This window comes from Topomyia yanbarensis, chromosome 1 (genome assembly GCF_030247195.1).
Source record: "Topomyia yanbarensis strain Yona2022 chromosome 1, ASM3024719v1, whole genome shotgun sequence".
Classification (NCBI taxonomy): Eukaryota; Metazoa; Arthropoda; class Insecta; order Diptera; family Culicidae; genus Topomyia; species Topomyia yanbarensis.
In genome coordinates, this window is record NC_080670.1 from 62,387,687 (window position 1) to 62,402,845 (window position 15,159).

Here is a 15,159-nt window from a genome sequence, read left to right on the forward strand (position 1 = left end):
TCAACCTCTGTGGATGATATTACTGCAGAAAGTTACACTGCTGAACACGTTTGCCACATTCAGAATGTGGTACCTTGTTTCTATCCTACCGCCGTCTAGTGTCCACACTGCCAAACTGACTGCATCTGTGGGAAGTTTCTTATGGCGTGAACTACCAGCTCGCGTGGCAATTCATCAACTAGTACGGGATCGAAAGCAAGGTGGCCTGAAGCTCCATCTGCCAGTTTTCAAATGCAAATAGCTGCTGATAAACCGTCACCTCAAAGAGATTAACTCCATTCCATTCTACAAATCCTACAAAGTAACTCGGCAAGCCTTCCACAAGCTGACTGCCCCTATCTGAAACTGATTCGACAACAACTCCCCCAAATACCCTCTCAACTTCAGCAAAATCCTTCCGCCGATCTCATACACCGTTTCTACACGGAAAGCGCCGAAGAGCCCAGAGTACAACGAGAAAATCCAAACTCGAACTGGCGACAAATCTGGTCTAACATACACCGAACGCGAGAACTTTCATTCAGCCAGAGAAGCTCACTTTTCCTTTGTAGTTAACGGCAAAATAGAACCAGGCGATTAATGTACGTAATCCGTCGCGCGGACGGAGAGCACTGCAATACTACGATTGAAATGCTCCAGTACAAGTTCAGCGAATGTACTCGAGTAGTAGAGGCGTGGACAGTGCTGCAACGAAAGGCTACGACAGTGCTGCGCGGATGGAAACTACTGCAGTTTTCAGATCTGATACGACTCACAATTGACGGAATGTCAAGAAATACAACAACGTATTTGCTAAAAGTTTTTGTAAATTATGTAAGTGTTATGGACAGATGTAGTATAGTTGATATAAATAAACTAAAATTTCATTTAGAAAATGATATGTAACTAATAGACTAGTCAACAATAAAAAAACAGTTAAAAAACATATACGCGTCACCCAAAGGCGTCAAACCCCCTCCTACATTCTGACCACTAGCGTGTAGCAACATGATATAGTCAAGATGCATGTGCTTGACAAAGTCTACTGAGAAACCCACTCATTTATGTGTAAAATTAAAAAAAGCAAGTGAAATTAAACTTTTGACTAGTAGTGTATATAGATCTATCTGCGGCTTTCAACAAAATGAACCATAATGTCGCAATAGCGAAGCTGGACAAACTCGGTATTCGTGGATAGCTCCTGCGGTGGTTTCGTGTCTACCTCGATGGAATGCAGCTCCAAATCAGCATCAGCATTCTTCGTTATATCCGGCATCCCACAAGGAAGCCTTCTCGGTCCAGTAATATTTTCCTCCTCTACTTCAAAGACGTCAATATCAAATTACAAGGACTCCGCCTTTCTTTGGCCGACGACATGAAATTTTTTTGCCGAGTATCTTCAAAGTGCATTTGAGAGCTTTAGTACGTGGTGTGACCTAAACAAAATGTAAATGCTCAATTGTTACGTTCATCCGCAAAACGCCATCCGATTCAGTTTAACTATCATTTACTAGACTCGAGCGTTCCAAGACACTCTTACATCAAGGATCTTGGAGTCATTATGAATTCAGCACCTAAATTCAAACCACATACTTCATACATCGGGGATAAGGTATCAAGACAGCTTGGGTTCATTTTCCGAATAGCGAAGAGAGTATTGTTCTGCTGTTTGGAATCCGTACTACCAGAACGGCGTCGACAGAATCGAGGTCGTCCAACGACGGGTCATACGTTTTGCACTTCGACATCTTCCTTGGCAAAACAGATTTGAGTTGCCGAGCTACGAAAACCGTTGTCAATTATTACAGTTCAACACTCTAGGCATCCGGAGGGACTGCTCTCGAGTCCTGTTCGTCTCGGACTTACTGTCTGCCATTGCCTGTAGGGTGTATTGCCCTACAATTCTCGGACGTCTGGAATTCAGGGTTGTTAATCCGATACATTTTTCACGATAATTTATCGGCGTTTGCTCGTTAACGATAATGTATCGTCATCGGAAAGTCCGTTGACGATAATGTATCGTCGCATTCATCGTCATCGTCGATAATTGTATCGTCGTATTAAGGTGAAGATATGCGGAAGCCACGTTGCTAGGCACCGACTCGCTTGTTTACATTAGGAAAAACTGAAATCTGAAGTGAAAATTCAAACGCACAAATGAGAGTTTCCGAACATTCTCCTTTGGTCATCTGCATATTGGCAGAAAATTTGAAGTTTTGTTAGTAAACGATTAAAGTTTCGCGAGTGTTTTTGCAGTGGTGTGTGAAAAAAGTGCATTTGAAAAAGTGCAATGAAAACGAGAAGTGTTTCGAAAAGAAACCCCAAGTGAAGAGAGGCGATATTTTCGCACAAAATAGGAGCTACAGATGGCATTCCGTCAAAAACTCGGATTGATTGTATTGGAAAATATTCTAGCTTCCTTAAGTAGCAGTTTCGTGGCACACCAGCAAGGTTAGTGTGTTGAAAAACGTATTTTTATATTTGCTCATGTCAGATACATGGTTAGGCAGGGGAGAGGGGTGTGTGTGGCGCAGCAGCTATGTTGTGGCTCGCATGTACAATGTCCTTAATCGGTATCGGCGATAATTCATCGATTATCGCGATACATTTTGCGTTATTTTCCCTTTATTGGAGTTAAAGCTGATGCGGTTAACTTTCAATTGTTTAGGAATAAATACCCATTGAAGGACATGTCGGCTGTTGAAAATCAATAGTTTTTCAATGCACACGGGGGTCCGACGATGCGTCAAAAGGAATTTTTTTCAACTTTTCGGGAATGTGTTTGTTATTGAAGAAAAAGTTGTTGGCAGTTGAAAATCAATAATTTTGGACATTTTCAATGCACAGGAAGCTCCGTTAATGTGTCAAAATGGATTTTTTCAACTTTCCCGGGAAAGTTGTTGCACAGAGGAGTCAGCAGGTGCACAGCGTTTCCAAAGTTACAAAAAAGTTAACAAAATTGTTTTGATCATGATAAAACGAATTTTGAGCTATAGTGTCTTCAGTCAAGTTTATTTACAAAATGTTTCCCACTTTGGAGAAAATATTAGCTTGGTAATTAATCCTTCTGAAGCTGAGAAGCAAATTTTTGTTTCGTATGCTATGTTTCAGCGCCCCATCTTCCTCTTGCCTTTATGTGACAAAATGCACACTTTCTTCTTTACCCTTAAACATGTAGTGACTTTTTATGACCGGCCTCATAATAGAGTTTTAGTCATTTTTTGAATATCATGAAGATCCGTTTTTATCAGTTCCTTGGTGAATTTTAGGCTGATTGAACGGGGACATTGACAAAGTCGAGACATATTTTTCCTTGCTTTTTAATAAACTGTAGTAGTTAAAATATTCTCCTCTAGTCCCTTGACATAGTATCATAACCCTTTCAGATCACTTAGTAAAAATTTCCCTTAAGGAGCTCTTACAGTGCAAAATTTAAAAAAAATATATTAATTTCCTCGAACTTGACTTGATTCGCATGCTAGAGCCCATCAGACGAATTTTCACATGAGGCTGAAAAAATCTGGTCAAAAAGCTGACAAAATCAGGGGTAGACAAAATCATAAGACGAAAAATCTGGGGCTGATAAAATTGGGTCTTCACTGTATATTTAGCATGCGACAAATGGTTATCCCTGGATATGGTAGTGTTTGCTTTACAGATTCGTATTGGTACACCCAAAATCCGACGAGTATGTTTCTATCACTTTTGGGTAAGATTCTCTTGTCTTTTCGGTAACAGACCACGCAATTGCGCATTGCGGTATTAAACTCATATTCCCGCAAAGGTAGTAAACGGTGGAATGCCGAATTTCGGTTGCTGTTCATGTATGTGCATCACACAATCAAACACTTTTTCAGTATGTGTCAACCTCGGCTCTGTTCGCATGTAGAATAATTCGGTCGATTTCTATGATAGTATTAGTACCGAGTCAAACTAACGGGAATCCTAGCGGATATCCAACCAAATTCAGGGTGGAATCTACCCCTAATATAGGTAGGTTGAATTGCGAAATTTTTTTTTAGGTATTTCCCGGATCCGGCCTAGTAGCCAGATCCGACACAGTTCCCGATCCGGACCAGTTCTCGGATCCAGACCAGTTCCCAAATCCGGACCTCCCGGATCAGGACCAGTACCTAGATCCGGACCAGTTCCCGGATCTGGACCAGTAACCGGATCCGGACCAGTACCTGGATCTAGCCGATCACCTTTCCCCTTTCCAAGTCCGGACCTGAACCAGGCCCAGACTTGGTGGTTAGACCCAGACAAGTGTCTGGATCCGGACCCTCGGTTCGGACACGTGGATCCAAACCATAGATTTTGCTTCCCGTGAATGACGGGAAGGACAGTTTATGTTTTGTGCAGTCGATATCTTGCTGTTGTCTGTGGAAATTTGCGGTTTCCATACCAAAATATTGCTTTTAGCGCATTAAAACATTCGATAACTCCAAAGATGTAAGAAATACAAATAAACTTACATTACAAACATTATGTATTTTCTTATTCAGAACAAAATCTTAAAACATTTTGAAATTCAGCAAATTCACCAGGAAGTTATTTTGAAAAAAGTAATTTTCAGGGGTATATCATAGAAATCTTCACAAATGTCTATTAAAATCGACAGATAGACACATAGTCTTTTAAGCGAAGTTAATGCTTTTGGAATTCTCTACAACTTTGCTAAATAAAGTTATTTGTTTATTTTCATAAAGGATTTGCTTCTAAGCTTTAGGGAGATTGATCACCAAACTGATTTAAAATGCGAAACAGTTTATAAATAAACTTTGCTGAAGACACTATAGCTCAAAAATTGTTTTTTCGTGGTCAAAACAATTTCTGAAATGTCCAAACCTATTTATTTTCAACTCCCAAAAACTTTCTCTTGAATAAAAAAAACTTTCGTTCACGGAGTTTCCGATGACATTGACGGGTGGTTAACGTTATCGACGATGACGATTAATTATCGATTAACAACCCTGGTCTGGATCTTCAACCCCGCGTTCGAGTTCTACGCAATAACTCTTCTGCAAGTTCCGTTCAGGAGAACCAACTATGGTTGCCAGAGCGCTGTTTAAAATTTTACAGGTGTTGTTCTTAGGCTAAAAGGAAACTTTTCCAGCCCAGCGCTCTTCGAGATCGAGTGATCTTGCAGAAATGACCAGGCTAATAGATACATTAAAAATCGCAAAAATTGCACAAGAGTATATAGTCCCAGAGAATTTGAAACGCAAAATTGATTGAAAAAAATGTCGATTTCTTCGTATAGCATCATTGTAGCCAATCGGATATGGGTGTTGACGGATCTATAATATAGATTTCTTTCGTGGAAGATAACGAGATTGATATTCGGACCGTGGTAAAATAAAACATACTGCAAACTGCTTAAGGTTGTTTTTTATACATTTTCCTATTTGATAACTTCTATTTATATTTACAAGTACTTAGCTAGTGTAATGGTTTGCAACATCTAATTAAGTTGCACAGTTCGATATCTGTTCCGGTAATTGGTTACCATATCTGAATTGCACGAATTAAATGCTCGCCTTCAAATCGTCCAAGTAGAGGAACACATGATTACGCCTTCGCCCGTTGATGTTGCAATTAAATTTAATCAAGGTATCTTCTTGAAATCGCGATATGCGAGCTTCTCTGGATTTTCATTCTTGGTTCCGGCATGTGCCAGCAATTCGATTGCTTCCTAATATAGCTGAGCCAACAAATGGCCGCCGGGGATCTTACTCATTTATTTACTATCTAATCTATCACAGCTGTGAAGTAGTTTGAATTGATTGTTTATTTTTCTTTTCGTATTGTTTGTCTGGCATTTTGTTGATTTTTCTAGCTAGTTACATACATACCTACCTCAGATTACTTGGCACTCCAAGATAATTTTAATACTTAAATACGACTCTTTTAGGCAAATTATTTGCTCTGTTGGTTTGACTGTGACGTTAGTGATTTGTAATTTGCACATTCGGCTTTCCAATGTATTGTTTAAATCATTTGGTTTACTTTGAAACCACTGTTGTCATTTATATTGCATCTAAAACTAGCACGACCTATTTATTTTTGAGAAGTTTGTTAGAGGTTTTGTATAAAATAGAAAATATTTTATATTTCACATAAACATTTTTATATGAAAAACTTACTGCAGGACAGAGGTGGTTCATTCAGCGCTACAGTTCATGTCTGCTTTGGTATTCTGTGGGAATATTACTGCAATCTCACATAAAACCACATGGCTCGTGACGCTCGATTGATTGGATACAAGTGCACGTGTGCAAAAATATTTTCATCCTACTTGAGACGTGTCTGTTGAGATGTCGTGTCAAAAGAGCAGTAATAGGAAGTATCTTTTGCCACCGGCTCTCAGATCATCGTGCAAATATTCACGTTTCAAACTAGAGTGGCGATTGACGACCAACAATGACAACGATAAATTCTGGCATGATCATGGATTTCTGCTTATGATTCGAACCAACAAAGGTTTGTTTGTTTGATAAGCGATGCTCCACTGAACAAAGGTGAGTGTCTACTTCTGGTTTAGATTCCAGCTCTGAAGTTTCTTGAAGAAGTGTTGTCATTAGTGTAGTGGATATGGGAGATAACAGCAAAATGTGTGTAAAAAGAATTTAGAATGTATATTAGTTATTGTGTTCATTTTGACGCAAGCAAAAACAAACGCAAAGCCGTGCCGGTAATCGACTATCAAAAACATCGGCTACACGAATGATGCAAAAGAGTTTGGGACACAACACGAAGTCATTTTTATACAGTAAGATTCCGTTTTTGGCACGTTCCGTTTTTGGCATGCTCCATTTTTGGCTACAAAAAAAGTTCCGTTTTTGGCAACAAATGGGTTCCGGTTTTGGCAACATTAATTTTGTTCATAGTAAATCTTTTGAAAAATGCTCAATAATCAGTTTGTTGTAATAATGGATATCGCTTTTGACTTTATTTCCAAACATAGGAGTCATATTCACTATATTTTATGGAGGCGGGCATAGCGAATAAAGTTAAATTTGTTGATTTTTTCTGTTATTTCATTCCATTTCACATATTCTTATATAATTAATGTTCTTGTGACATTTGTGATGTCACAAATTGAAAATAAAAGCTTTTAAGGTAAGGTTCCATTTTTGGCACGGTTCCAGTTTTGGCAACTGAAAAAAAATATTGTTGCCAAAAACGGAATACTACTGTATTTCTATTTTCGGTTAAAGAAAACCCAAAATGGAAAATGTTAAATTGGGCACCGTGTTGATAGAGCTTGTTGAAGCGAAATCGAACAATGCGAAGCTTAGTAAAGAGTTGGGTAAAGCCCGAGAAACAATTTTGTCGCTAGAAACATTTTTTCTATTATATCCCATAACCACTACAATTAGGATGAGGTATTTATTGATGGATAAGAATAATTATCATCAACTTTGCCGTGTTTAGATTTTTTCGTAAATCGTAATTTAGATTTTTTTCATAATTCGTAATTTCGTAATTTGCAGTCGCTGTTCAACAAATCAGGCTGAGAATTTTAGTGGTTGGGACTCAAACACATGACCACTGACACGCTGACATGCAAGACAAGCGGCTTACCGTGATACCCCCAGACAAGAAGTTCTTCGAAAATAGGCTTTAGGGATGTTGAGATTAATGCATTAGATTTTTCCGTAGTTAGCCGAAATTAAAACTTCTGAGCTTATTTGAAAATAGAATTTTAACTCCAATGAAATCGAAAAGTTTTACGGCTTTCTGGCATCGTCATGGCAAATATGTTTCTCGTCGTCTATGTATGGGTGTCTGCATAGAATTACTAAAGGCCACCTTGTTAAATTAATGACTGTTTAGCAACATCCTATAGGTCTCATTGCACCTAAATTTACTTTGGTTTCCCACTTGAAGCTTATGCTCACGTTTATCAGTTAACTTTGTGTCACTAAAACTAACTATTTTATAACCACTACGCATCACGAACAGCAGATCAACGGCTGTTGGTACCGTGCACCACTCACATGTTAACCTCCCACAGTTTAAGATAGTTATCTAATATTTCTTCGAACCACGCCCGTTTAGCTGGTTCCTTGAATATCACGCTTAGTGACTTCAGATCTAGCTGCAGAATAGCTTCGTTCTGTAGTAATTCACTCAGTATTCGCAGCAATGCACCGTCTCCGTGCAGCTTCAGCAAGCTACTGTAGGTGAACACATAGTAAGATAGTCGAAGCTTCCGCGATGCCCAGGCTTCTACCGTGGTGTTCCCACTGGCACACCGTATCTTACCCATGTGTTCCACGTACCATGGTGCAAAATGGTCATACAGATCCACTTTGGACAGTGCCAGCACCCCTCGTGATTTCAGTTTTTCTTTGATGTGCGCATAGTTGCGCTTATTGAACACAAACACCTGGTACATCGAGTTTCCCGTTACGTAAGAATTTATATAATGAGTCCCGTATTTGTTCATAAATTGAACCGCCGAAGTTGTATCTCCGATCGTTACACTTTGTACTTTTCGTTGAACATCGTTCTCCAGCACTTGGTTAGGTGGGATGGGTTTTGAAAACTTGGCGCTGTCTCGGAAGCGGGACACTCGTACCAACACATAGCAGTAATCGTCCCGCTCGAGGTACTTGCTTTGGATTCCTAGCTTCTTAGCAGCAATCTCCGTATGCCAACCTTCCGTGTATGCTCGCCACGGATTGTCCAGCCGTTCGATCTGGAAGTCTCTGAAGTATGCCTGAAACAACTGACGCTTGTTGTCGCAAAACTCCATGTGGAAGTCGCCGTTGAAGATACCTGGTTTCACTTCATACTCTTCGGTTTTAAGCTGATCCAGGCCCTAGCAGGGAAAGAAGAATAGAATAAATTAGGGTTATTGAATATAGGGAAGCAGAGATACAGAAAAGCTTGGGACAATCATGTCCCTTTAAGGATTGGTTAACGCAGATCATGTACGATCAAGTAGCAATATACCGGATACCGACTAAGGCCCATATTTGATAACAAAACTGTTCTCAGATTTTAAATTTTTGGCGAATGTAAAATGATTTAAATTTAAGACCATTCATATTGAATGAAGCATTTAAAATTGTTACTTGTTTGTAATTTACTCTCAAAAAGAAAAAATGATAAGTGTGGCAGTTAGACCGAATCGTCGAATCGCTATGGGAGAAGTTCTTGTGTGTTTCTTACAATAAATTGTACAAATAGTTGTCCAGAATCGATGAGGTCGTATTTATGAAGTTTACCCGAGAGACCCTCAATTGATTCAGAGTTCCCCTTAATGCCCCACAATGAAAAAGCTATTTGCTTTCTACGAGCGTATGTCAGTTGCATATATGATGAAAGCAGTGCGAAACAATCGTTCGTCCTTTGCCTTTGCTTAGCTTAGCTTACTTGACCGCCCGTGAGTTTCCCGTGATTGACCAAAGCCTGTTGAAATTGCATATTGAACTAACTGTATGATACTTGGAAGTAGTACATTATACTCAACGTGTAACCTAAAGAGACTAAGATTATGGTATGATCAATAACGTAGATGGCCACACCCATGCAAATCAGTTTTGGGATGGGAAGGAATGTTAGTTCAACACTTGTGCCTATTATGACCGAGGAATTCTCTGCATCATTCACAAGTGGCGCAGGAGAGGATTTGTGTTAAGCTACCAGTACACTGTTTGTCATAACGTGAAATATTTGATCAAGCAAAATTTGATCAAATAAACGTGTTTGACAAACAAATTTGACAAGCCCAGTACACGAGATCAACTGTTTAACAAACTTTTTTCATCAAATATTTGCATTGATGCGTTACCGGACGGTTAGCCTAATATTGTTTGACAAACATAATAAAACAAGTTTGATGGATCAGTACACTGTTTGTCAAATATAGTCAAACCGGCGTATACGTCAAACAAATCGCCATGCGAAAAAAATTTTGTGCTGTTTGAACTTCATGAATTTTCAAGAGTGCAAACACATGAAATATTTGTGTTAGCGCAGGGATGCCAGATGATTTTCCAGAAAATTTGTTTTATTTTTATGAATGGGCGAAGCAACTATATCGCACTCCTTTGATCGTGATTATGCAGTGTGATCAAATACAAATTAAATACGCCAAGGTCCCATACAAAAGGGTAATCATTTTATGACTCACCACGCAATCATATTTGTCTACCCATCGTATTGACAGGTCGAATTGTAGAAGAAAAAATAATTTGGAAGCGCTGTTCGATCAAAGCATGCCACGGTGTTCCTAAAACCGTTATTAACCAAAAAAAATTACCATAAATTTGGCATACGGCATTCGACAGATACAGTATCCAAGCATCTTCTCAGTGAATTTCAAAATGATCCATCGAGGGATTCGAGAGATATGGCGATTTGAAGTTTTATGATACGTTTCATAAGGCTACCAGCAAACACCCACGGGTTTGGTCCAATCTCTATAAACAAAACAAAAAAAATATTTGTCTACTTATTTAGTACATGGCATTCAAAAGATATAGTAATCAAGTATATCCCATGCAAGTTTGAAAATATTTCATTGACGGAATCGAAAGTTATAACGGTTTGGATATGGTATGCGGTCATAGATGGGTTTTCTACCAGACTTCAAGCGTGAATCCATGTTTGTCCATTGACTATTTAGATCCTTTATACGTGTCGCGATTTTTAAAGGAAACCCTTGCGATTTAATTACATAAATATAATGTACAAATGGTGTTATTTATATGGTGCACTGAAAAAATATGAAAATAGGGTTGTCTACCAAACGTTAAATATAATGTGTAAATTAAAAAAAAAATAGATGAAAGTTGGAATGTTTACTTCAAAAGGCCATATCTCAATGGTATGTTGACTGATTCTAATTATTTGATCATTGTTGAACAGGTAGACGTTTCATCGTTAATTTTCATCAAGAAGAATATAAAATAGAGTTGTCTCCATAAATAAATAGACAATATAATTGGTCTCAACTATATGTATTATAATTATTTAGTGATTATTTTAGTATTAAAAATAGCGGCCTATCAATTTTTATATACTAGTTGATTGCAATTGCTGTTTACTACAAATTATGGATATATGAAATGTTAAATATAACACAGTCGTGATTCGCTGGTCGCTCAATTTTTAACAGGAGCCGCTTTTTAGTTGGACCTCCGCTAGTTGGTCCATTGTCGACATCTGAATGTCAAATTCTCATGTTAAATTCAATTCGACAATAAAACTGACAATAGTTAGAGATATGAGCAGATGAACTTGTACTAATAACATCCCCTTTGATCCCACTACTAATAACATCCCCCAGTTTTAACATCTGTCAACCCAACCAGCGAATCACGATTGTACAAAATTTCCAACAAAAACCATATCATAACATAAATTGATCTGAATCAGCAAATACCTTCATATTTTTAAATATATGTAATGAATTTATGGTTTTATTTTCCCATGATTTGTAGTTTGCGTTCGTTGCATTCAACTAATGTATAGAAATTGATAGGTCGTCGTTTTGAATATAAAGATATTCACTAAATAGTGATAATACATATAGTTGAGGATAATTAAGTTGTCTATTGTTTGAAGTAGCCAACTCTATTTTATATTCTTCTTGATGAAAATTAACGATGAAACGTCTACCTGCTCAATAATGAAAAAATAGTTAGAATCAGTCAACATACCATTGAGATATGGCCTTTTGAAGTAAACATTCCAACTTTCATCTATTTTTTTTAAATTACACATTATATTTAACGTTTGGTAGACAACCCTATTTTCATATTTTTTCAGTGCACCATATTAATAACACCATTTGTACATTATATTTATGTAATAAAATGGTAAGGGTTTCCTTTAAAAATCGCGACACGTATAAAGGATCTAAATAGTCAATGGACAAACATGGATTCACGCTTGAAGTCTGGTAGAAAACCCATCTATGACCGCATACCACATCCAAACCGTTATAACTTTCGATTCCGTCAATGAAATATTTCCAAACTTGCAGGGGATATACTTGATTACTATATCTTTTGAATGCCATGTACTAAATAAGTAGACAAATATTTTTTTGTTCATAGAGATTGGACCAAACCCGTGGGTGTTTGCTGGTAGCCTTATGAAACGTATCATAAAACTTCAAATCGCCATATCTCTCGAATCCCTCGATGGATCATTTTGAAATTCACTGAGAAGATGCTTGGATACTGTATCTGTCGAATGCCGTATGCCAAATTTATGGTCATTTTTTTTAGTTAATAACGGTTTTAGGAACACCGTTATGCTGTTCATATATGATTATATAGAGTACTTGGCAATCTGTAACTGCATTTGTGTGTTCAACGATTTGTTTGCTTCCACCAACCACAGGTGGAGGAAAACAAATCGAAAATACTTTTCGGTCGGATTTTTTTTATGATGGAACCTGACCAACCGGTATAGACTTATCCAGCTGCGTTGGTACTGTGCCGTTTTGACGTTTGGATTGGGAGGAAAACAAACCACTCCTGGGTTTAAAGAGAGGGCTTTAGTATGAAATTGCGAGATCTTGGTGTGCGTATTTCAAACGTCAGATATCTACACAGTACGTCTCCTGAATAAGTTTTACAGCGACACAGAGCATTTCAACACCATTATAAATACTTCATGCGAGCTATTTCGAACGTTTAAATTGGCTGAGTTTTATGTATGTCAGCTGGAGGAAAACAAAACCCCGATTAGTGTGTGTGAAAGGAATAGAACTCTACAGCAACAAGGTCTACCCCAAAAAAGTTTAGGCAGACTTCAATTGGACAAAAAATTATTAGAACGGGAATTTGAAAATATTTAATCCTCTTGTATTGTTGGACATACAAAACGGCGATGAACACGGTATGGATTTTAGTTGCATTTCTTGCTCACTTGCTTATGTACTTTCTCACATCTACAGTTAAGCGGCCATATTCCTCCGACAGGTGTGGTTTCTGCGCTGGCCTATGTAAAGCACTCTTTCGGCGCGTGCTTGCCGTTACGGAAGAACGAAAGGAACAAATCAGGTGCACCCTGACGATACCAAATTTCTCCATTGCCTCGCTAGTGCAATCTAACTACATTACATGTTACAAACGCCGCCGAACCCTCATACAGCAGCTAATTATTTCCGAAAGCTGCTTTCAGATTTGGCCTAGCGCGGAAGAAGTTGACATCAAAGTGGATCCAGAGTTAGTACACGAGGACGCGGACGATGAGCGATCAGATATCGAAAACGCAGTGGAAGATGCTGATGAATTAAACATTTTCTTTTGGAACCAAAAACCGAAATGCGCATCAAGGGAGAGAACGGGAAGATTTACGTTATTAGGGGGTTGAGAGAGGAAAAAGTTGAAACGGGTGATTTGCAGAGCGTTTTCGTCGATTTATGGATCCGGATCGCAAGATGAAACAAAATAGTTCGAAGGGAGAAAAGGGATCTGATGGTTTGCCGCTAAAGAAGGATCGTTCATTATCCATTCAGAACCAATGTCCATATTGTAATAAAGAGTTTGCGGACAAGTACCTGATGATGACGCACATTCGATGGCACACGAGTAGGTTAAGGTTTTACTTATTTTCTTTTCTGTAAATTCCAATTATATACTGTTGACTGTTACAGGTGAAAAGCCCTTCAAATGTGTCCCCACTATTCGAAAACATTCACTCAATCGATAACGCTGAAGATACACGTCAGGAAAACTCCGTACGTGAGCGAATACTGCGACCGAGGGTTCACTCAATTCTACAATCTGACGGTGCACCTGCGAACCCAACACAACCAGATAATGGTATAGGACGCGAAGTCGACATGCTGCCCGAGCACAAATGTCGAGTATGTAGCAAGGTCTACCGATCGGTGAAAAGTTTCCGGCTGCAAGAGAAGTTGCATGCCACCGGGAAACTTCGATTGTAGCGATTGTGGTGAAAAGTATAACACATATGTGGCCAAATGCAAGGCTTCTAATACCGACGTGAAGGAAAATATGTACTCGTATAAAATCTGCAGCCAAACATTCAAGCATCAGCAAAGCGGGGTGTACCACATGAGCAACAAAAACAAACACAAACGGTTCAACAGAGGTTTTGAGAGATCTGGAGACGGACGAAGGAGAGGTGATTTGCCGAAGCTAAAATAACTTTCTCCTTCCCAAATTGTTAAAGCTACCAAGTACAACACCGAGCAACTTGACCAATTTTTCTTGAGCATGTTTTTGGCAAGTGGTGAGGATAGTGTACGCGTTTATTGGGTAGTATTTGGCGCAGGTTCCGTTTCATGGATTCGATGAAATCGCTATCGACAGACTCTTCATCATCTCGACTTCCATGAGCTCATTCAGTACTTTATGATAAAATAACAATAGTCAACACATGCTACGGTCCGACCAGGATGTAGAATTCAACTAGATACATTCGACAATAATACTACGCAAGACTGACAGTATACTCAACTGCTGTATGCTTTTCAAGAGCAGCTGATTCTTGGTGAATTATCGGAAAGGATTCAAAAGAAATGGCATTTGCTTACATTTCAGCATGTATCAAACAATGGAATTCAAATAGTTTGTACCTTTCCGATTTATTTAAGGCATGATTTTCCTGGAAAGACAATATCAAAATAGCGCCGTTTTTTTTAACGTGGCGAATGAATTATTTTAAATAACGTCACGTAAATAAAACAATCAATCAATCGGCCGAATTTCAAACCTTAACTTTTTTTCGTTTTGACAACAAATTCTGTCAAAAGAAATCAGTTTCGCGTGCGGCGTAAAATACTATCCTGAATGAGCAAAGCACGTTTGTCAAACTTTTCCATCAACAAGTTTGACAAATTTCTGCATTAACAAGTTTGACAAACTTCTCCATCGACAAGTTTGACAAACTGCAGCGTTACGCTGTTTGAAGTTTTGACAAACTGGTCAGTACACTGTTTGACAAATAGACAAATAATCGCTTTGACAAACACGAATGAAAAATTTGGCAAACTGTTTTTGATCAAATATTTGAAGATCCAGTACACAGCAGCTCAAATTTATTTCACGAAAGATGTCAAATATTTGACGTTATTACAAACAGTGTACTGGTAGCTTTAGTAGGTAGGGAAATGAATAAGGACATATCTTGGTAGATAGGGTGATGAGCCCATTATCGCTATGTTTCTATTATCACGCTACC

At 38.4% G+C, this 15,159-nt stretch overlaps 1 protein-coding gene across 2 annotated transcripts in view; it reads right to left on the reverse strand.

Annotated features, from left to right (window-relative positions):
• Positions 1 to 5,391: 5,391 nt before the first annotated feature.
• Positions 5,392 to 15,159, reverse strand: part of LOC131677775 (torso-like protein) — a 91,606-nt gene continuing 81,838 nt past the window's right edge. For both annotated transcript variants that reach the window (XM_058957809.1, XM_058957808.1), the window contains exon 4: positions 5,392 to 8,809. In XM_058957809.1, coding sequence (XP_058813792.1) covers positions 7,979 to 8,809 — 831 coding nt within the window. In that variant the 3' untranslated portion in view covers positions 5,392 to 7,978. The remainder of the gene's footprint in view (positions 8,810 to 15,159) is intronic.